The sequence below is a fragment of the Fusarium mangiferae genome (genome assembly GCF_900044065.1).
Source record: "Fusarium mangiferae strain MRC7560 genome assembly, contig: FMAN_scaffold003, whole genome shotgun sequence".
Lineage (NCBI taxonomy): Eukaryota > Fungi > Ascomycota > Sordariomycetes > Hypocreales > Nectriaceae > Fusarium > Fusarium mangiferae.
Window position 1 is genome coordinate 1,464,693 of NW_024573923.1, and position 20,589 is coordinate 1,485,281.

General features: G+C 50.1%; 6 protein-coding genes across 6 annotated transcripts; 3 read left to right on the forward strand and 3 right to left on the reverse strand.

Annotated features, from left to right (window-relative positions):
• Positions 1–1,642: 1,642 nt before the first annotated feature.
• FMAN_04630 (uncharacterized protein) lies at positions 1,643–3,916 on the forward strand (the record flags this gene model as incomplete). The annotated part of the gene is made up of 4 exons (XM_041828639.1): positions 1,643–1,798; positions 1,927–1,984; positions 2,138–2,844; positions 2,939–3,916. 4 exons carry the CDS (start codon positions 1,643–1,645, stop codon positions 3,914–3,916), a joined length of 1,899 nt encoding a protein of 632 aa, XP_041679482.1.
• A 1,415-nt stretch (positions 3,917–5,331) lies between these two features.
• On the reverse strand, positions 5,332–7,431 carry FMAN_04629 (uncharacterized protein; the record flags this gene model as incomplete). The annotated part of the gene is made up of 1 exon (XM_041828640.1): positions 5,332–7,431. The coding sequence occupies one exon, from the start codon at positions 7,429–7,431 to the stop codon at positions 5,332–5,334; it is 2,100 nt and encodes a 699-aa protein (XP_041679483.1).
• A 572-nt stretch (positions 7,432–8,003) lies between these two features.
• Positions 8,004–9,621, reverse strand: FMAN_04628 (putative Chromatin assembly factor 1 subunit c; the record flags this gene model as incomplete). Its single annotated transcript, XM_041828641.1, has 6 exons — positions 8,004–8,178; positions 8,232–8,717; positions 8,768–9,283; positions 9,363–9,396; positions 9,450–9,503; positions 9,585–9,621. The coding sequence occupies 6 exons, from the start codon at positions 9,619–9,621 to the stop codon at positions 8,004–8,006; spliced, it is 1,302 nt and encodes a 433-aa protein (XP_041679484.1).
• A 788-nt stretch (positions 9,622–10,409) lies between these two features.
• FMAN_04627 (putative KEM1-multifunctional nuclease) lies at positions 10,410–14,868 on the forward strand (the record flags this gene model as incomplete). Its single annotated transcript, XM_041828643.1, has 5 exons — positions 10,410–10,414; positions 10,474–10,567; positions 10,626–10,935; positions 10,986–12,296; positions 12,344–14,868. 5 exons carry the CDS (start codon positions 10,410–10,412, stop codon positions 14,866–14,868), a joined length of 4,245 nt encoding a protein of 1,414 aa, XP_041679485.1.
• Positions 14,869–15,178: 310 nt separating this feature from the next.
• FMAN_04626 (uncharacterized protein) lies at positions 15,179–15,962 on the reverse strand (the record flags this gene model as incomplete). The annotated part of the gene is made up of 3 exons (XM_041828644.1): positions 15,179–15,425; positions 15,478–15,759; positions 15,817–15,962. 3 exons carry the CDS (start codon positions 15,960–15,962, stop codon positions 15,179–15,181), a joined length of 675 nt encoding a protein of 224 aa, XP_041679486.1.
• Positions 15,963–17,053: 1,091 nt separating this feature from the next.
• On the forward strand, positions 17,054–20,373 carry FMAN_04625 (uncharacterized protein; the record flags this gene model as incomplete). Its single annotated transcript, XM_041828645.1, has 3 exons — positions 17,054–17,068; positions 17,125–18,245; positions 18,300–20,373. The coding sequence occupies 3 exons, from the start codon at positions 17,054–17,056 to the stop codon at positions 20,371–20,373; spliced, it is 3,210 nt and encodes a 1,069-aa protein (XP_041679487.1).
• Between the last annotated feature and the right edge of the window lie 216 nt (positions 20,374–20,589).

A 20,589-nucleotide genomic window follows, 5' to 3' on the forward strand; every position in this document is an offset into this window, starting at 1 on the left:
CACAACAGTGTCTGCGGTTGACCATTTCTCACAGGTAGGTAGGTTCGTTAGATTACTCTTACGAATCTGTCACTGTTCACATGGAACTTAAATCTCAGCGGGATTGAATAGAGTTGCTGGAGTATTATTATCAATGCGTCTCGAATCTAGCACAGCAAATTCAGATCCAATCCTTTTCCTCGGCACCCCAGTCATGTATACGCATCGTGAAATGTGGTTGGCAATGGTAATTACGCGTGGTCGCTGCGAGAAATCAGCGGGTTCCATTGGGAGGACGAATTACGAACTGTCAAAAACGTGGAGTATGGGCGGTAGGGTTACTTGTAGTCTTGGCGAAGGTACCTTACCTACCAACCTACCTTATTCATGACGATATTGATGTTGTTGAGAACTTGAGCGGAATGGCAAAGTTTCGAATTATCAAGCCGAGTTTGAGGTGGTAGGATTCGGACGCATCGGAAAGTGAAGATTTCCAAGCTGGGTTCGAACTACCTATCCCAACTCAAGAGCGGCTGTGTCAGGGTCTTAACACTGCATTATCACACGGTGAGGAGGTACGAGCCAGAACATGTTTATTTCGGTACCTAGGTAGGTAGGTACCTATTGATAAAAAAAAGTTTGGTGATGTACCTAAAGAAATACTAAGAGTACCTAGCTTTTCGACGATGTCAAGCGCTTTGAACACTACCTACCTAACCCAGAAGAACGTTTACGGAATATTGGCCCGTCAAACCTTGCCTTCGTCAATTGACTTCAACGGTCAATAGCTTAGGTAAGGATATATGGTTTACCGGAACACCACATTCTGAGCCATGAAGGTGTCTTGATCAGAAGAGTATCTGGATCTGGACATTATGAGATAGCTCCCGTTTATAGTCTGCTCTTTGAAAGTATTACCTATAGCTACCTACTTTAGTAGGTACTGTAGGTAAGGTAGTGGAGGTATTAAGCTGTGTTTCCCCTTGCAGGTGACTGTGGCTCCCTGATTGCTCAAGAAAGGCCAGCATCGACGGAGGTTGATAGTAGAACCTACTTGAAAGTGTGAGCTTCGATAGCAATATGTGTTTTTTAACGCCTCCAAGAGCGATAGCTGCCAACTGATTATAGAATCCACCCTCCACAGCTAATCTCTTATGACCTACCTAACGATATGCTACCTAACTTATACTGCCCATGAAGTTGAACAATCACCCTTCATTCATGACCGGCTCTTTAAATAGCCTGGTAGCGTGTGCTGACATTCTCCACTACATTACCTATGGGGCCTGATCCCCTAGGAGAGAGAAAGCACCCGCCTCAGGCCCATTTCGTGTTTGGCACCAACTCCCCTGAAGGCTGGAAGCTGGCATTTCAACTACTGGCCACATCCACATCCGTTCCGCTTCCCGTCAACTTCCCGCTCACCCACCTCACGTATACCTTTCTACCTCTTTCATCGCGAGCTGGCCGGGCCACGGGCTAGTTGCACATAATATTTCTTTGCCTTTCGATTGTTTATCACTACGACGATCTCAGGGAACCCACGAGATCCCCTCGTAGTTCACCGCTGCCGCCTCGTCCGCACTGCCAGAAAATCAGATACTGATTCTTCTCACCTCCCAAACTCGCAGCCGACCCTCGTCCGAGCGATTCCGTCGCGAATATGGCCTCGCAACAACTTCCCCAGCTTAACATCGATCGATATGTTGTCATCCATGTTGCGACTACCTGCGACGAGCACGGCGTTTATGTGACAAAAGACTCGGCCGAAGTAATTGAGCTTGGTTGGATCCTGGTCGACGCAAACTCACTTGAGGAGGTGAGAAACACCATCCTGTCCCGGCCCAAAACCCTACCCCAAAATTTTCCGTGTTCCAAATTCTCCTCCAGAAGCAGTCAATGCCTCTGTATAACACACCGATTACTGACTAGCCTTGTCACTGCCAGATTACTCATGAGAGCGTCCTTGTCAAACCCGTCAATACTCCAATTACGCCCCTCTGCAGTAAGTTTTCTTTCGCTAATGGCTCACCTTTTCCGTTACACATACTCCATGCTGCACTCTTTCGTTCAGACAATTGCCCAAATGCCGAAAACCAATATTGCTGGCCTTTCATGTTGAGGTAAAATATTTTTAGCTAACCCACTGTTTTCGCAGCGAGCCTGACAACCTTGACTTGGGAGCATGTTCGAAACGCTGGTACCTTTAGAGACGCTATCACCCGATTCGATACATTCGCTACCGAGTACTTAACCTCTAAGAACCTCGATTTCGTCTTCGTCACTCTTGACGCATGGGATCTCCGTGTTCAGCTGCCTCGCGAGGCTCGCGACAAGGCTGTGGTTCTCCCTCCTTACTTGCAGCACTCACGCACTTTCGATCTCCGTACCGAGTACCAGCGCTGGCAGCAACACCACCCCGAGTCCCTGCCATTCGGACCTTCGATGCTCTCCAACATTTGCGCCGCTCTCGAAGTTGAGCCTGTTCAGTCAAGTGCTCCGATTAAGCACAACCTTCCATTTCACCTCCAGGCTCTTGCCCCTGCCTCGCCACGACGTGCAATGGAAGAGGCTGTCACTCTTGCCCGAGTCCTCCGGGGGTTGATTCGTAAGTCGCAGCCTCCCCAGGAGCATCCCGATGTCTTGACTCGGCCCATGGATGCCCGGGCCGATGTTCGAGCTTTTCTCTCGGAGAGGAGCAAGGTTCTTCACATGTCAGGACTTCCACACGATACCACTCAGTCAGAGCTCGAAAGTTGGTTCACTCAGTTCGGTGGCCGACCCATTGCATTCTGGACTCTTCGAACCCCTGAACAGCATAAGCCCACAGGCACCGGATTTGCCGTATTCTCTTCTCATGAGGAGGTAAGTCTAACTGTTCCCTCACCAAGTCTGATTTTGCGTCATTTCCATCTTATTGTCGCCAACATGTGTTATCTGTCATGCTAATCAGTTATAGGCCGCTGAGAGCCTTTGTATGAATGGTCGTGCCCTTAATGAGAAGGCCATTGAGGTCTCGCCCTCCTCTAGCCGTGTCCTCGACCGCGCTCAGGACATACTGACTCCTTTCCCTCCTAGCAAGAACCGCCCTAGGCCTGGTGACTGGACCTGCCCTTCTTGCGGGTTCTCCAACTTCCAGCGTCGCACTGCTTGCTTCCGATGCTCGTTCCCTGCTGTCGGTGCTGGCCCTTCGAACGATATGGGCGGCGGCAATAACAATTATGGTGGTGGATATGGTTACGGACCCCCTGCTATGATGCCCCCTCCTCCCCACGGTGGCCACCATGGGCCTATGGGTCATGGCGGTGGCCGTATGGGCGGTAGCGGTGTGGTGCCTTTCCGTGCTGGTGACTGGAAGTGTGGTAACGAGGTCTGTGGCTACCATAACTTCGCGAAGAACGTTTGCTGTCTTCGATGTGGTGCCAGCCGCGCAGGCGCAGCTGTTGTTGCTGATTCTGGATACCCTTCTCCCATGGACAATGCCTCTCAGTACGGTATGAACCAAGGATCCATGGGAGGTGCTCCAGGACCCGGACCATTCGGCGCTGGTAGCTCCTTTGGCGGCTCTGGTGGTGGTTATAACCAACAACACTTTGGAGGTCCGCCCAGCCACTACCTTCCCTCGGGTCTCGGAGGTGGTGCTGCCGCCTATCCTAGCTCCCTGAACACTCACGGCAGTTTTGGATCTGGACCTGCTTCCCATGCGGCTGGCCCTTTCGATAGTCGTGCTGCTGAGGCTGCGTTCCAGTCAGCCACCAATGGGCCTGCATCTGGTGGACCTTCAAACAACTTTTATAACAATAACGCTAACAACGGTGGCAATAATGAGAACGACCCCTTTGCTTTCCTCTCCAGCGGCATTGGAGGGCTTTCAGTTAGTGGAGGAGAAGGCCGCCAGAATGGTGGTTCTGCCCCTCCTAACAAGTCGCCTGCTTAAACAGTCAAAGACTGTTACAGCCGATCCGCTGTGTGTTCCCTGGTTCAACCCTCCCATGTGTATGGACCCGGGTGATACGTACCGCTTTATTTTTTCGCGAAATTTCTTTGATGACGAACATAAAACATTTGCGACTGCAAACCCTGTGCTATCAGATCTATCAAAGGAAAGGTGGAACGGTGTGTGTATTGGTTCGGAAGGTCTGGTCGGAGTGACGGATAATTGATTATAAGGTGGGATGTGTTACAAAATTTCAAAGGTTAGGAAGACAAAAGTGACTTGCTTACTTTGCTGGGACCAGGGCCTCCTTTCTCTGGTGTTCCCGGATGAGTCCATATGGTACGGGCTTTACTTACTGGGGCCGCTGTCTGTTTTATGTTTCACGAGACTGGAGACGGCATGTTGCGGCTCTTCTTTCTCCTGCTATGAGGGCAAAGGAAGATCCGTAGATCTCTTGGCGATCTGGTCTCCGGTCTCCGGTCTCCGAGGGCTTCAGGGGCTGGTGGTGGTATTGCTGGAAAACGGTTACGGGGTTGGGTGCATAGCGAAAGGGAGTGTGTACGGATATTTCTTGGCCTTTGTCTGACTCAGTTATCCCAGTTCACACAAAGTCGGCGGCTCATTACCCGACAAACTGACTGTTTTTCTCTATTGCCTGTCTCTCATATCTACCCTCATATTCTGGATTTTGTCGCTGTCCCTCATTCTCTCCCATATGAGTCTGACGTTTTCTTTCTCATGTTGCTCAGTTGTCTTGATAATCTCTGCATCTTTCTATCTTCATCTGATTTTGCTTTGGACGCGCAGGAGCTGGGGAGCTGGATGGGGTGGCTAATAGGAACCTAAGCCACGGTAGGGAGGAGTCGGGGTGTCAAAATGGATGTTATGTCCCATGGGCTGGCTAAAGCTTCATCTTTGCTGCGCATAGGAGCTGACGATGTGGGAGCATGTCGCCAGTCCTACATAGGTACTATATGGATTCCTTGCAGTTCTACTAGGGACTATGACTTTGTCTACACAATAGGGTTCGGAAACTTGACTAGGTATGCAAGATCGGTTAGGCCAGCTGGCTGTTGGAGGTTGTCATTTATTTCGTCTACATATTGTATTTCTTCCTCTCATTCAACTACCCACGCACGGTCGATAGGTAATTCCTTAGACATCAACTCTCCCTGCTTTTCACATTATGTCTTGCATACTAGATTAATATAGGATGCCCAAGAATTACTTTGAATTATAGTCTCTTATTTTCTCCTTTTTCCCTCCGTTGGAGGCCAGCCACTGGTGGGCGCAGAAACAAAACTAGGCCACTGATCAAGAGTAGTACAAGGATTCGCTAGCCGCCTCCTGTCTGACCAGGGCGATCTTATGCCAGAGTTGTACGTATTGTTTCGTGCCTTTATTCTTCCATAGCCCTATTGCCCATTGCTGTTCAAATTGTTACCGGTGGCCTGGTTCTGGAAACCCATCGTATTGGGCGTGGTGGTGAAAGGGGGTTGGCCAGAGCTTCCATTGGTAAACCAGATGTCCCAAGTCCTGGCCACTTCGTAGTCGTCATCATTCACTTCCGGGGTTGAGTTGATGAAGAGTTCGCTGAGCGTGGTGTTCCAGGCCTCGATCTCCTCTCTTTGAACGGGGACACCCATTCCTCCCACCATCTCAGTGACTTCGTCAGCAGAAATTTCCCGATTCCCTACGCGAATTGCCTCTCCAACAGCTGGTATGTCACTTATACTCTCGCCAGGTGATAAGTTTTCATTCCGTGCGGCAGGCATGCGGTATCCACGGTTGATCTCGGCGTTGATGTCGTATTCGCTGTCGCTCTCGTCGTCAGCGTCATCGGATTCCCTGTCCCAGTCTAGGTCCTCGTGGTCAACTGATGACCAGGCCATAGCACGGAGGTGTTCATCCGCATCATCGTCCTTAATCTCCTGCTGCTGTTCAGGGGTTAGCTCATTCCAGCGTTTCTTGAGAGCGTGCTTGCGCTGCCAATGGTGAGTGTTGTCAGCTTTGTTGAGTTTCTCATCTTCACCTGAGATGTACAACTCATCTTCGGTCGGGACGAGGTTTTCTCCCGTCTCAAAGTCAATATAGCCCCATACCATCATTTGGGTGATGTGGTCGTCAAGATGGAGTCCACGGGAGGCTGCCTCGATCGGCAATATCTGATCAGGGCGTCCGAGATGAAGGACACCTTTTCCCCAGCCTTCCAGGTGACCAAGACCGACCTCGTGGACAGGAACGCCATAAGCGGAGGGGTATCTTTCTCTCTGAATAAGCTCCCAAACAGTTACAGGGAGAAGCAAGTCATAGCGAGCCTTGAGTTCCATGCATTCCGACATAGTTCTGTATTTCTGTCGCATGAGGCATTGCCACAAGGGATATAAGCCTTTCTGGCCCATCATAAGCTTAACCATGTCGATGCTGATCGGGCTGAAAAAGGGGTGTGTAAAGGCCATTGAAAGCTTGACGATAAAGAAGTGCGCGTTGTAGAGGTGAATGCTGGTCCAGTACTTTCTGCTCCTCAGGAACAGTTGTCTCTGGCGCGTAGTAGGGATTTCAAGTAAGACCCAGAGTCGGAGAAGGGTGCTGTGCATTGTGCGTGGCATGCGAAACCCCATGCGAACCATCATTGCGATGATCTCGCGACAGTATCGATCACGGCCGATGACCAACTCAAGGTACTTGAAACCAGGAATCAGTCGAATCTGGCTGGGGTTTGTCTTCGTGGTTTCCCAGCGGCCTTCGAGGAACCGAGCATCAGCAGTACTTGAATTGCGGTCCGCTGGATCCTTGATAAGGGTTGTGCCATAGAGCTTCCAATGGAAGACTTTCCCAGCCTCGGGCGCATTGGTGTCAATCCACATACGAATACAGGAGAGCATATGTCCCGTAGTTGCTTTTCGAAATGCAGTACTGGCGATGTACAGGCTCACGATGTCTCTGGGAGATAGGTGCTTACCAATCTCAATGGCAAGCTCAAGGTTGCAGCAGAGAGCCGTGATAAGATCGAGACTGGTGTGCTTGAGACTCAGGGTGAGATGATCTACCTCATTCTCAATTTCATATGGATTATGCCCTTCAAATAGACCATAAGAGTAAGCTTTCGAGAACTTGACCCTCTTTGCGATGCCTGGTTGGCCGTCAGGCTCCTTGATTTCGACATCAGGGCCCAGATCGGTGGTTGTGTCCATATACTCGTTCCCATGTTCGTCACAACCTTCAGGGTCGACGCCCATTGCGGCCAGTTCTTCGTTTGTGCGGGATTCGCGAGCAACTGCTTCCTCGAGGCGACGTCGCATGCCATCTGTTAGGAGTTCAAAATGCTGCTCTGGATGTGTGAGGAGCTCATCTGGGGACTGGACTTGGTCTTCGCCTTGGCCCTGGGGAGTAGCTTGAGAGTCGACACTGGACTGAGCCGTGTTGCTCGCAACTGGCTGCATGTTGAGGGTATTACGAGGGACGTTGTTTGGTGTAGATGGTCCCGCCTCTGGATGAGATGGGTTGGAAGCCATAAGGATTGTGAAGAAGAAGAAATAGATGAAAACACAGAGGGACCAAGCGATGTTGCCAGATTTGCGGCAGTGTGATTATAGAAAGCTGCAGTCGAACGTCGTAGTGCAAAGATACTTGGTCGTGCTTCGTGGGGCATGATTCAAGAAACAATAGGTAGCCAGGCGGCAGGCCACTGACAGGCTCGAACATCAGGCAACAAACAGTACCTAACTAGGGCACCTAAGTTGCTGTGGGAAGAAGAAGTCCTGGTCAACTAGAGAAAAGAGATGAGCTGCCAGGTGCTGCCAGTGTCAACTGTGCCAAGCGCCCGCGAGAAATTCGCGACACTGCCAAGAGCTGGAGTACTGACGAACAAAAAGCATTTTATTCGACCCAGGGAGATATGTGAATAATTTGTTTGTTATTTTCTTTAGGCCTCAAGCCCCCTTTGAGTACTTGTACACCTGGCACTAGGATAACTATCTCGTCCCTCGATGCTGGTGGCATCTGTCTCTTGAAGCCAGCGCCTCCAGAGCTGCTGCGTCTCCTCATCCTATGAAGACCGGAACTTCTCCACGAACTTCCACCTCACCTATCGGTCGAGCTCATCGACAGGCAAGTCGCCGTCGTCCTTACCGACAATGGACTCGGCTACTTTCCAGATCTGCAGCAGATTGTCTTCCGCAGCGCTTGCCACAAGCCAAGGCTCGTTGAGATTCCAGCTGAAGTCAGCCAAATGGTTTGTATGGCCACCGTGCATGAACAGTCTGGACTTGTTAGCGTTTTGTTTCAATCAAGCCCTGGCAATTTTTGGACATACAATTCAGGGGGGCCATCATCCTGGTCGTCGGGCAACACCTCCTCGCCAACCCGCGAAAGATCCCAAAAGATGATTCTTCGATCATAGCTGGCACTTCCTAGAATACCGGCCTCAGTCGGGTGCCAGGCTAGGGATGTAACAGCATCGTTGTGGCCTTCCAAAGTGTGGACCTTCTCCTTGACATTTCTGAGGTCCCAGATGCCGATTGTCTTGTCGGCTGAGGCAGTGGCCACAAGCACTTCCGAGTTGGGGTTGAACGCCAGAGCATTGATCGCATCAAGATGGCCGCGTTTAGCAACAACTGCTGCCTTAGCGGTCTCGCTGTGACGTACGTCGACGATTTGGAGGGTCTGATCGTCGGACACAGAGCCGATGAAGTTCTTTGAGATTGGATGATACTGAACGTCGTTGACGATCTGAGTGTGATGAGTGTACTTGCGAGAAGGATTGAGGATCCTCGAATCACCCTTAAGGGTCTTCAAGTCCCTGAGCACAGTATGAGTAGAGCATTCTGAGTACCAGTGTTAAACACTTACCAAAGACACATTGTGGTATCCTCGCTACCAGACGCTAAACACCCCTCCTCATGAGGGTTCCAGTTCAGACCAAAACCTTCGGCCTTGTGTCCAACAAGCTCAATCTGCGCGTTGACCTTTCCGAGGGAAGTGGGCTGGAGAGGGTGCTTGGTTCGGTCGAAGATAAGGATCTTGCCATCGACACAAAGAGTGGCGATGATGTCAGGATTCTGAGGTTGATATCGAGCCTTGTTAACTTCTCCGGGGTGCTCGATCTTCTGAACAATCTCGCACTTGATAGCAGCGACATCACCAGGCTTACCGTAGCCACCAATCTCGCCTCGCTCGTCATCGTAGTCCTTGGGATTGGGCGCTACAGCCTTTGGAATCTGAACATTGGCAATTTGAAGAAAGTTGGGGCTCTCGTCTGAAGTGTGAGTGCCAAGTAGGAGGCGGTGAACTGAGTAATTCTTGCCCTCTGGCTCCTTGACGTCGGGAAACCATTGGACCGTCAGAGTAGGCCAAGTCAGAGCCGTTCTGAGAGAAGACGAATGTTAGATCAAGAATTCGTGGTAGTGATCAAAGATCTATGACTTGCCCGAGAATCATGTCATACAAGAACGGGCTGTTTTTCTTCCATGTCTTGTACTCTGTTTAGTGTTAGTACGGTTAGTCCATATTCTTGTCATTTATTTCTCCATACCTTCATTAATCATGCGCTCGCCCTGATCATCATCGTCCTCGTGAGTCATATCGACTGCATTGATGTCAGTAACTATGTCTGCAAGTTTGCGGTTACGGGCAAGTTTAATTGCTTGCTTGTGAAGCGCAAACTCACTGTCCACATCGCGCTCTGCAGATTGAGCAGGTGCCATGATAACTTTTCTTATTTGCTGAGTTGACTATTTTGAGGTTGTTTAGAATGTGAAGGAAATGTGTAAGACAATGGCAGAGGCAAGGTAGGTAGGTACCTAGCAAATCGTTGGTGGTAAGAAATTGTGTGCACGGCTGAGGATGATGAGTGTAGTTGACCAAGAAGGCTGAAAAGTGCCCCAGGTCGCGTCGCGCGTAAAGTGACAAACAGTACCTAGCAACGGTGAGCCACAGCGAGTGGAAGATCCTTGTGGCTAGGATACACCCCACAACCTCCGTACCTAGGTGCCACGGGCAATTGACTCACGGGCAGTGGGGAGTTGCAGTTGAGGCACATAGGTAGTACTCCAAGCATAACGCAAAACAGAGAGGCCTATAAGTACTGCAGAAGTAGATCACCGAGCCCCTCCATCACAGGTCCAGAGCCCCACCATCTCGTCGTAGGTCCTGGGTTCCCTCAATGACTCTTGGACTTCACGATAACACGGTTCGCCTTCGCCTTCACCTTCTACCTCATAGACCGTCACAACTCGGCGGTACGCTACGATACGGCTCATCTTACGGAGTATCGTGCAGTATCACTTGCGGAGGTCTAACCGCTCAGCTATAGCACCATCCGCTCACAAGATTGTTTGGCGCCACGTTGACTTATTCTCCTGTCTCGCGATCCTTTTTTACAGGATTTTCCACGTTTCCCGCCCAGTTTCTTAGGGGTCTGTTACCAATAAGACATCACGTTCGATACATTTGACATTTTGTGTGGACTGGAAGCTGTCCACGACCTGTCAAAATGGGGTGAGTACCTCTCGTCGCCCTTCATCTCTACCTCCCATCGCTGATTCTTTTCGTCGTAGTGTCCCCAAGTTCTTCAGATGGCTCTCAGAACGATATCCTGCCATTTCTCAGCTTATCGCAGAAAATCGGATACCCGAATTCGACTGCCTTTATGTTCGTCGTCCGATGCCTCCTGTCATCCCTTTACGCATGCATGCTGACCGTCGCCTAGCTCGACATGAATGGTATCATACATAACTGTACCCATAAAGATGCGGGTGAGGATGTATCGTTCCGTCTCAGCGAGGAGGAAATGTTCATTCGCATATTCAACTACATTGAACATTTGTTTGGAAAGATTAAGCCCAAACAACTCTTTTTCATGGCTATTGATGGCGTTGCGCCGCGAGCCAAGATGAACCAGCAACGTTCCCGGCGTTTTAGGACTGCCCTCGATGCTGAAAAGGCCCGTGAAAAGGCCATCAAGGAAGGTGTCGAGATTCCCAAAGAGGAACCTTTTGACAGCAACTGCATCACCCCCGGTATGCTATATTCACCACAAATATTAATGACAAAATCTGATAAGTCGCAGGCACGGAGTTCATGGCAAAGTTATCCCAGCAATTGAGGTATTTCGTCAACAAGAAGGTGTCCGAGGACACAGATTGGCAGGGTTGTGAAGTTGTGCTATCCGGCCACGAAGTTCCTGGCGAGGGAGAGCACAAGATCATGGAATATATTCGCAATGCTAAAGCCCAGCCAAACTACAACCAGAACGTCAGACACTGCCTTTATGGTCTTGATGCTGATCTAATCATGCTCGGTCTGCTCAGCCATGACCCTCATTTCTGTCTTCTCCGAGAGGAGGTTACATTCGGACGGGCGTCAAAGACCAAGTCCAAAGAACTCGAGCATCAGAACTTCTATCTGCTTCATCTTTGCATAGTCAGAGAATATTTGGAGATGGAATTCCAGGAGCTCCAAGAGGATGGGGCCCTGAGCTTTCCCTTTGATCTAGAAAGAGTCATTGATGACTTTATTTTGATGGCGTTCTTCGTGGGGAACGATTTCTTGCCCAACTTACCGAGTTTGCACATTAATGAAGGCGCTTTGGCGAAAATGTTTAGAATCTACAAATCTATCCTCCCAAAATGCGATGGATACATCAACGAGAATGGAGTTATCAACATGGAGCGACTACAGCGCCTCCTCGGCGAACTTTCCAAGACCGAAATCGATGCTTTCGAGAACGACGTATCTGATGAAAAGTGGTTCGCGTCGAAACAGATGGAAAGGAAACTCGAAAACAAAAACGCCGAAGCGAAAGCGCCCAAAGGTGGTCAGCTGGTAATCACTTCAGCGCAGCGCGATTTATGGAAACAAAAGATTCGACCCTATATTTCGAAACGCTCCGAACAACCTTTGGATCTCGGTACAAGTCTCAAGGCCGCTGATCGTAAGTTTGTTCAGGATTTGGCTGATTCAATGCACCTCCAGTGGTCCACTAAGGAGGACGATGAGGGCCACCGTCATCTGATCGTATCTTTCCCCCCCAAGGTCAAGGATAATGCCGACGACGACGAAGAGGATGATGACGAAGAGGAGGGAAATCTAGCTGCCTACCGGGTAATGAAGACGTACGACAAGGCGTTGGTGATTGACTTGACTCCCGAAGACGCTCAGAAGAATTACGAGAAGCTCTACCAAGACAAGTACCAGGGCTGGAAGACAAAGTATTATCTCCAGAAGTTTGAAGAGTGGGCACCTGACAATTACGACAAGGAGCTTACAGCGCTTTGTGAGAACTATGTCCAGGGTCTCCAATGGGTCTTGTACTACTACTATCAGGGAATTGCATCATGGCCTTGGTTCTACGGGTACCATTATGCACCACTTATTTCAGGTATGTAGTACGGTGGTGTATGAATTCTTGTAGCTGACAAAACGTAGATGTCGTCAAGGGAGTTGGCGCGGACCTCAACTTCAAAAAGGGCCAACCTTTTTTGCCGTACGAACAACTCATGGGCGTGTTACCGGACCGGAGCAAGAAGATCGTTCCTAAGGTTTACCACGACCTGATGACGAATCCTGATTCTCCAATCATTGACTTCTATCCACGAGACTTCGAACTGGACATGAATGGCAAGAAAATGGACTGGGAAGCAGTTATCAAGATTCCCTTCATCGACGAAAAGCGCTTATTGACCGCGATGGCCCCCAAAAACGAGTTGCTGGAACCTGATGAGAAGGCTCGCAACGGCTTTGGGGTTCCCCTGAAGTTCACATATTCCCCCGAAGTCGATTTTGTGTATCCTTCACCACTCCCTGGCGTTTTCCCAGAGATCCAGAACTGTCGTTGTATTGAGAATATCTTCGACCTTCCGGACATGGAGGGACTCGAATACTTGTCAGGCCTGACTAACGGTGCTTTGCTAAGCGTCGATGCACTGGCCGGCTTCCCTTCGCTGCACACCCTTCCGTATACCGCCCAACTCGTTGAAGGGTACGGTGTAAATGTGTTCCAGGCTGACAGCAGAAACCCAAGCATCTGTGTCACACTGACTGAAACGGAGAATCGTACCAAGATAGAAACTTGGAAGGCCAAAATAGGCCATCGATGCTTCGTTGGATACCCATTCCTTCAGGAAGCCAAAGTCATCAAGGTGCAAGACGAACTTTTCAGCTACGAGATGGCCGACAATGGCAAAGATATTGTGACGAAGGACCACAATAACAGGGAGGCTGCCGATTGGGCCAAGGAGGCGGATTACCTGGAGAACTGGCACGCCAAACGCTTGGCAATCACCATCGGACAGGTTGAGTGTTTGGTATATGTCCATATGCTGAAAGGTCTCATTCGTACGGAGGAGGGTGCCCTGATTAAAGAGTATGCTGAGAATCCCAGCCTGAGAAGCACCTATGCTGCGCAGACCATTGTTGACGAAGTCGTTAACGAAGATGAACGCTTCATTGAAAAAGAGGCGTTGCCAATCGAAGAAGAGTTCCCTCGGGGTACTCGTGCGTTCTTCCTGGGAGAGTACGCATACGGACGCCCCCTTGAAGTCGCTGCCCACGCCAATAACAAGGCTGAGATCGTTGTTTCGATGCTGAAGAATAAGGAACCGGACTTTGCGAAGCAAATTATCCACCAGGCAGAACGCTCCAACCCCTACACCCCTTCTTTTGCTGTTGCCAAGCAGTTAGGAATTCATCCTCTTGTCCTAAGCAAGATTACGTCTTCATATCAAATTATCAATTCTGCTGGACTTCGACTGAATTTGGGCCTGAATTTGAAATTTGAAGGACGAAAACTTAAGGTTCTGGGGTATTCAAGGAAGTCTCACACGGGCTGGGAATTCAGTGGCATGGCAATCAAGTTGATTGCTGACTACATGGTTGCCTTCCCCGATTTCTTTGCGGCCATCCAGAGGGAACCTCAGAAGAGCGAGGTTCTCGAAACCGATCTTTGGAACGACCCCAGTGTTGCTTCGCAGAGAGTCAAGGAGATTGTGGCCTGGCTCAAGAAGCAGGAGACCAGCAAGTTCGAGCGTGTTCCTTTAGAAGCTGAGCAACTCGACTCCGAGGTTGTCAAGGCCCTGGCTAATGTCGGAGAACAAATCCATGCTGCTTCTCAGGATATTGAGATCAAGAAATTGCGTAGCGTTCCTCGTTCGGCGCTTCTCAAGCCGTCTGATGCTGAGATGGTGCTCGGCAGCCAGAACTTTGCCCTGGGAGACCGGGTCACTTACGTCTCTGCCGCTGGAAAAGTTCCTATCGCGACTCGTGGAACTGTCGCTGGTATCAGCCGCACAGCCACCGCTCTGCTTTTAGATGTTGTCTGGGACACATCGTTTATGAGTGGCACCACGCTTAACGAGAGAGCGCCGATGTTCCGCGGACAGACTGTGGCATCTTCTTCCGTCCTGAATACCACGAACAAACAAGTAATCTCAACCACAAGCAAGTCACAACAGCGACGACCAGTCCTCGCCGCCCACGGTGGATATGCGAATGTGGGTGTCACACAGTACAAGGATGCTCCGGCACCTGGTCCGCTTCGTGGTGGGTGGCGTGGAGCCTTGAATGGCTCCAACTCACCCGGACGCAACTCCCCTGGACGAGGACGAGGCAACGGCGCTCGTGGGGGTGCCCCTAACCTCATGCATAGCACCTTGGTTTACCGGAATGGCCCTCCCGACGGCGCCACTCAAGGTCAGGACGCTAATGGGCACGGAACTCGAGGTAGAGGAGGTCGTGGTCGCGCACGCGGTATCCATCATGGCCCCCCAGGGCCTGATGGGCACCAAGGGGCCGAGGCTCCACAGGAACAGAGATATGGCAATGTCCCGCCACCAGCCAGCCTTGACTCACCCCGAGCCAGGGGCCGTGGACGTGGACGTGGTGGAAGAGGGCGAGGCGGAGCCAGCCGCGGACGAGGTAACGGAGGAGCCGCTGCTGATGGAACCCAAGGCTAGATGCCTCGCAGTTCTGATTCATACTTGTCCTGGCGCCGACGGATGGATTGTTCATGATGCCGTGTGTTACAGCAGGATGTTGAAATGCTTGGATTGGTTTAAAACATAGCCAGCGTTGAGATAAAAGTTGTGGATGTGAGAATGTATGATAGATAAAAACTAGATACTTGTATCACAGAGTCACGAGTGCGAATAGATCTTGTCAGAGGGATCATGCCCGCAAAGAGTTACAATCATGGCTTTGCCAAAGACTCGGGGGCCATATTACACTATGAATGCATTTTAAGAACACAAAAGAATTTGTCTATCGTTAGTAGCTCTTCTTAGGACTATCTTTCTTTTTTGCCTTCAGAGCAGGAAGTTGGAACTTAGGCGACTCTCCCCATTTCAAAGCTCTCCAGTGACCGATATCCCGGGACTGATCCCAAGTTAGAAAACCGACCCACGGCTGAACATTGTAATGTAGCTTGAGCTTCACATCATCTATCTCGGCGACCTTTCCACTGGGGTGGGTGATCTGATACTTTGGCTTCTGATTTTTGAGGCCGATAAAGCCACTATAATATCTTTAGGTTATGTGTAAATACTTGTGGATATAGAGAATCTTACCGTTCAGGATCGATGGACTTGCCCTCAGCGCTACGCTTTAGCTTCTTCATCGCAACAGGTCCAATGTTCTGGAGATGGTCGGCGCTGGGGTTGGTGATGATTTTATCCCAGATAACAGCCTCATTAGTCGAATTGTTGGGGCCAGGCCACTCAGCAGTGACATAGACAAAAACTTGCTTGGTATTCCATGTAAAGAGGCTCCTCAAGTCGGCATCGAGGTTGAATCGTATGATGGCGTATTCCTCCTTCTTAGAGCTGTAGTAGTGTGGGCGGCCCTTCACACTGCAAGACAGAAGATAGTCAGTATATAATGTTAGATCCTAGAAGAAAAAGACATACACTTGAGCGTTTGTCTTCTGGAATATGCCAGCATCGGGCGCCCGTGGAGCCAAGAGGTCGGACGCAGCGATAAAAGCTGCGACCACAAATGCGACAGTGGTAAAGAAACCAAAGGTGTTCTGAATACGAGTAAGAGAATTGTACATGGCGAGCTTTTGATTAGCTGCAGTTGCAGCTTTTGCTCTCGAAGTTTTGTACAAAAAGAAAAGGGGAGCTTGGAGGAGAAACGTTGACGATGTCGCGTCTTGGTGTTCGAGTTGTTGGAGCTACTGGCCACGTTTTGAGACGGACGAGACGTGTAGTCTAAGGAAAGTTAGGTGAGCGCTGGAGCTGTGAGATTTCAGCCTTGTGATTGGGCCGCTGTGTGTTCTATGAACTCCACTGTTCAGTTGGGCTGGATTCAGTAAAGATGGTCTCATTGAGGAAGCATCACACACATAAACATCCAATATTGTTTAATGGGGCCACGGGAATCCCTCATGTTCCAACATACATACAGGACTTTCAGTATTGCATGTTGAAATAGTAGAAACTGTTGGACATCTTCAACCCTATCAGATTGGACCCTGTGAGGCTAACATTTTGACAACTCAGGAATCCTAGGCACCTTGCCTAAAGTAGGTAGGCACTTACCCAAGGTACTAAGTCATCACTATCTGGGCTCCAAGTTTCTGCCGAAGTCGCACTAAATTGGAGCGCAGCCCCACTAGAAGCCAGCCAAGCCAGTGGAACGTCTCGTTAGTTAATGGTCTCGCTAGAACCGCCAGGCGTCCATTCAAACTTGCATTCAATAGGTCCGGGAAGACAACACATGCTCGATTCAAGAGATCCCTGTTCTTTACTCATGAAAATTTGTTCTCTTCATACTCGACGGCCCTGACTGTAACTCAGGGAACCCCGGCTGTCTGCTGCACGAATATCTGGCGGCTGCTGATGACCGCCCCATAGGCTGCCGCATCGTGAACTGCCAGGGTGAAAAGCTGGAGGCCCACGCACAGTCTTCGTCAATAGGTGACCAGTGGAGGAAAAAGGCTCGATGGGAGTGCGCATTGCTCTTCTTCTTTCCTTTCCATACTGCTGCGTATTCCGCTGAGCTTCGCTCTAATTCGCTTTAGCCCTCTCGCACGCTATTACTCCACCGCCAACTCTTTCCCGGACTATGGGTAGGCTCCTTGTCCACTCTTCGTGAAATGTTCCTGCTGACACCTTTGGCAGAGCTCCGGGTGACGAAGCGAAGATGAAATCACGGATTGTCAGTCTCTCACTGCGCTTGCAAAGATACACCCTAGTTACTGATATTCGGAGCAGAGAGCGATCAATGACCAGAAACCACGAAGCTCGATGGGTGGCGGGCAATCTACTGAAGCAAGAAGCTACGGCAGCGAACCTCGATATGATCGACCGAACAAGCGAGTCAAGCCATCCGGACCTGAATTATCGAACAAGAATTTGTCCCACTTCTTCCCTTCAGGTTCTTTCCACCGGCCGCTAGAAGCAATCGAAGACGAAGAAACGCAAAGCTCGCCGCAAAAGTATCACGATTTGACCCGAGAAGACTCTATGGTCGAAACTATCGATGGCTCAAGCATCATCAGTTTCGGTAGGACTGCAGGAGCTACGAGCAACCAGCAAGAGTACCGCAATGTTCACCGTCACAACAGCGTGAAACGTACCCGACGGAGGCGCAGACACGAATCCAAAATTTCTTCGTCACCCATTGAGATTGACGATACGAGTGCCGTTGCGCACCGAAACCTTGCTCCTCAAACTTCGCACCCCCCTACAAGCCCAGATCAATTAGCCAGGGAAAATGGGGACGGTCCGCCACCCGCCAACGTCACGTCTGATGTCGTTTCTCATCCAAAGCGACCAGCGACGGAATATAGTCAGAGTGCGCCAAAGCGGTTCAAGGTGCAACCGGAGCAGTCTGATGATGAGCTTGCGCCTAGAGCTCCTGCGCCCCGTGAGACAGTCAAGAAGCCTGGCTTCTCGAAGCTAATTTCACAATCGCGACCCCAACGGGGTGACATACAGTCTACCACATTCAAAACCACAAATGCCATGCCGGGGCGCGAAACCTTGGCGAACAGGGAATCAGCGTTGAAGGAGGTCTCCTTAGAGGCTGCGGTCTGTGGGAAATACTCGTTCTCTCCAGCAGACAATATAGAGCCAGTCATACTTCGACTTGGTCCCAACGCTGCTGAGCCCATGCATGAGAATACCGGAGACCTCTCCTGGCTTCAAGTTTTGCGGTCGTCAATCCAAGATGTAAAACATAATAACACTAATAGCCCCATTGTCCTCATTAGTCGCTCAGCCAGAGCATCTCTCTCTTGCGGCAAACTCGCACTAAGGTTTCTGAGCGATACAGACGCCTCGTTCTTCATCCACTGGTTGCACGGCTTGCCACGCCTCTTTGAATGCAGCACGTAAGTGCTTGTCGAAATTTCATGGCTTTCTAAGATAAACTAACAATTCCCCAGAGACAAGCTGGAAGCAACATTCCTTTGCGCAAAGAAAGAGGCCGATGGTTACAGGACAAGCTCAGCAAAGGCATCTGGTATATTCTTACCAGATGATAATCACAGAGCCAACAGTTCCAGATCTCAGCAGCACCACAGAGATCCTTTCTTAGGTGATCCTGTCTCACCTGGCCGTCCTGCTTCGAATCAAAAGAAGCTTAAGGACGGAATGCAAGGTATCCCTGAGCCAAAAGAAGGCGTGCAAATGGAACCACCCGACACCGATGATTTGTTTACAGGGTTGGCTCGCAATCAAAGGCTCGGGACTCGACATTCAACAAGAAGGGAATCTCCACAATCTCAACATGAAATAACCCCAAAATCATGGACGGCTTGCAATCCTGGCTGGGAGAAGAAATGGCACAGATCTTTGGTGTGGCCTCCAACAGGAAAGAACCGGGCAACAGTCGATAAAGATGATATTCAACGGTTGGATGAAGGCGAATTCCTCAACGACAACATTATCAGCTTTTATCTTCGCTACCTACAAGACCAGCTTGAGAAGGAGCGACCAGAGGTCCTAAAGAAGGTGTACATTTTTAGTACATTTTTCTTCGAGAAGCTAAGATCAAATCGCGCCAAAATCAACTATGATGGGGTCAAAGCCTGGACCGCCCGAGTCGAACTGCTGTCATACGACTTCATTATTGTTCCCGTCAACGAAAACGCGCACTGGTACCTGGCCATCATATATAACGCACCTCGTCTTCTGCAACAAGAGGTGAAAGAGGATCCAACCATCAAGAAGGAGTCTTGGAATCCACAAGATGCAATAATTGTTGAGGATAATGACCCAGTAATGAATCGTGCGGAGAGTCCTCTTGCTGCAACAAAGCCCCCGATTGTGTCTATAGATGTGGAAGTTACTCGCTCAACCAGAAGCCGGGCGATTAATGACAGCAACCCTTCTGTGCCTGATGACAAGCATACGCCAAGCATAGTGAGTCCCGGCAGAACGAGCAAGCGACAATCAACTGGAGGAAACCAAAAGTTCAGCCTTAACGATCCAAAAATAATTACACTCGACTCGCTAGGCTCATCGCATGCACCAACCTGCAGGTGTCTAAAGGACTATCTCCTTGAGGAAGCAAGACACAAGAAGAGCCTCGAGATCACTACTTTACCCAGCGGCATGACTGCCCGAGGCATTCCGATGCAAGACAATTTCTGCGACTGTGGTGTGTACGTCCTGGGTTATATGGAAAATTTCCTGAAGGACCCGGATGAGGCTATTCGAAGACTCCTTCATAAAGAAGACACCGAATGGGAAATCAACGCCCCTGGGATTCGTGCCAAGGTGAGGGAGCTCCTCTTCGAATGTCAAGAGAAGCAGCATGAGCGTCTAGAAAAAGAAAAGGAAATTAAGAGACAACGGAGAGCAACAAGGGGCCCCGTCTCCTCACCACAGATACCTGCCTCTTCGCCACAGGTGCCCCGAAGAGAACCAGAGACACCACAAGTTAGCCGTTATCTAACAAGCCCGTCAGTAAACGGCGCCAGTGGCTCGCCCATTGAGGCGGCTAGACAAACAGGGACCACTTCTTCATACTTTGCAGTCACTTCTGCCACGAGGCCAGGCCAGTCCCCAACGTCCAAAAGAATTGATGAACCATCCCTCGTCCAACCTCTCAGAGAGGACTCGGGTAATGAGTCTAAGGCCTCTAGCTCAGGAGATGTGTATCATTCGGCTCGGTCATCGCCTATCAACAGCGTACCGCCTGTTCCTTCTGGTTTGACCACAGAAGGGTTGCGTGACGAGCGGCCGCCCAAGCAGCCTTCAACCCCTGAATTCGTACACACGTTACCAGACTCTCCTGATGACGTGGCCCCAACAGCCACTTCATCTACTGTGAAGAGAGCTAGTTCGCCGCTGCTCTCTCTAGCAACAAGACAGCATCCCTCGCCAGGATCACAAGGCAGCCAGCGAGCTGTTCAGCTCGAACAGACAGTCGTGAGAAGCATAGAGGACGACATGTCACCTCCAAGAGGACCACAATATGACGGAGTTGATCAGTCAATCGACTTGACAGTATAAGATTGTTTCTGTCTTCGTCGGTGATGACATGACGAGTTTGTCTACGAGAACAGGGTGTCAGGGGTTTTGGTCCCTATAGCTATGTATAATTAAGATAGTTTCAGGCGCCACAGCATATTATCACTACAGATCCCTATGTTCTGGCTGCTTGGGGCACGAAATAGGGAGGGAAAGAGTTGAAAGAGAGACATTAGAGGTGTAGAAAGATGATCAAAG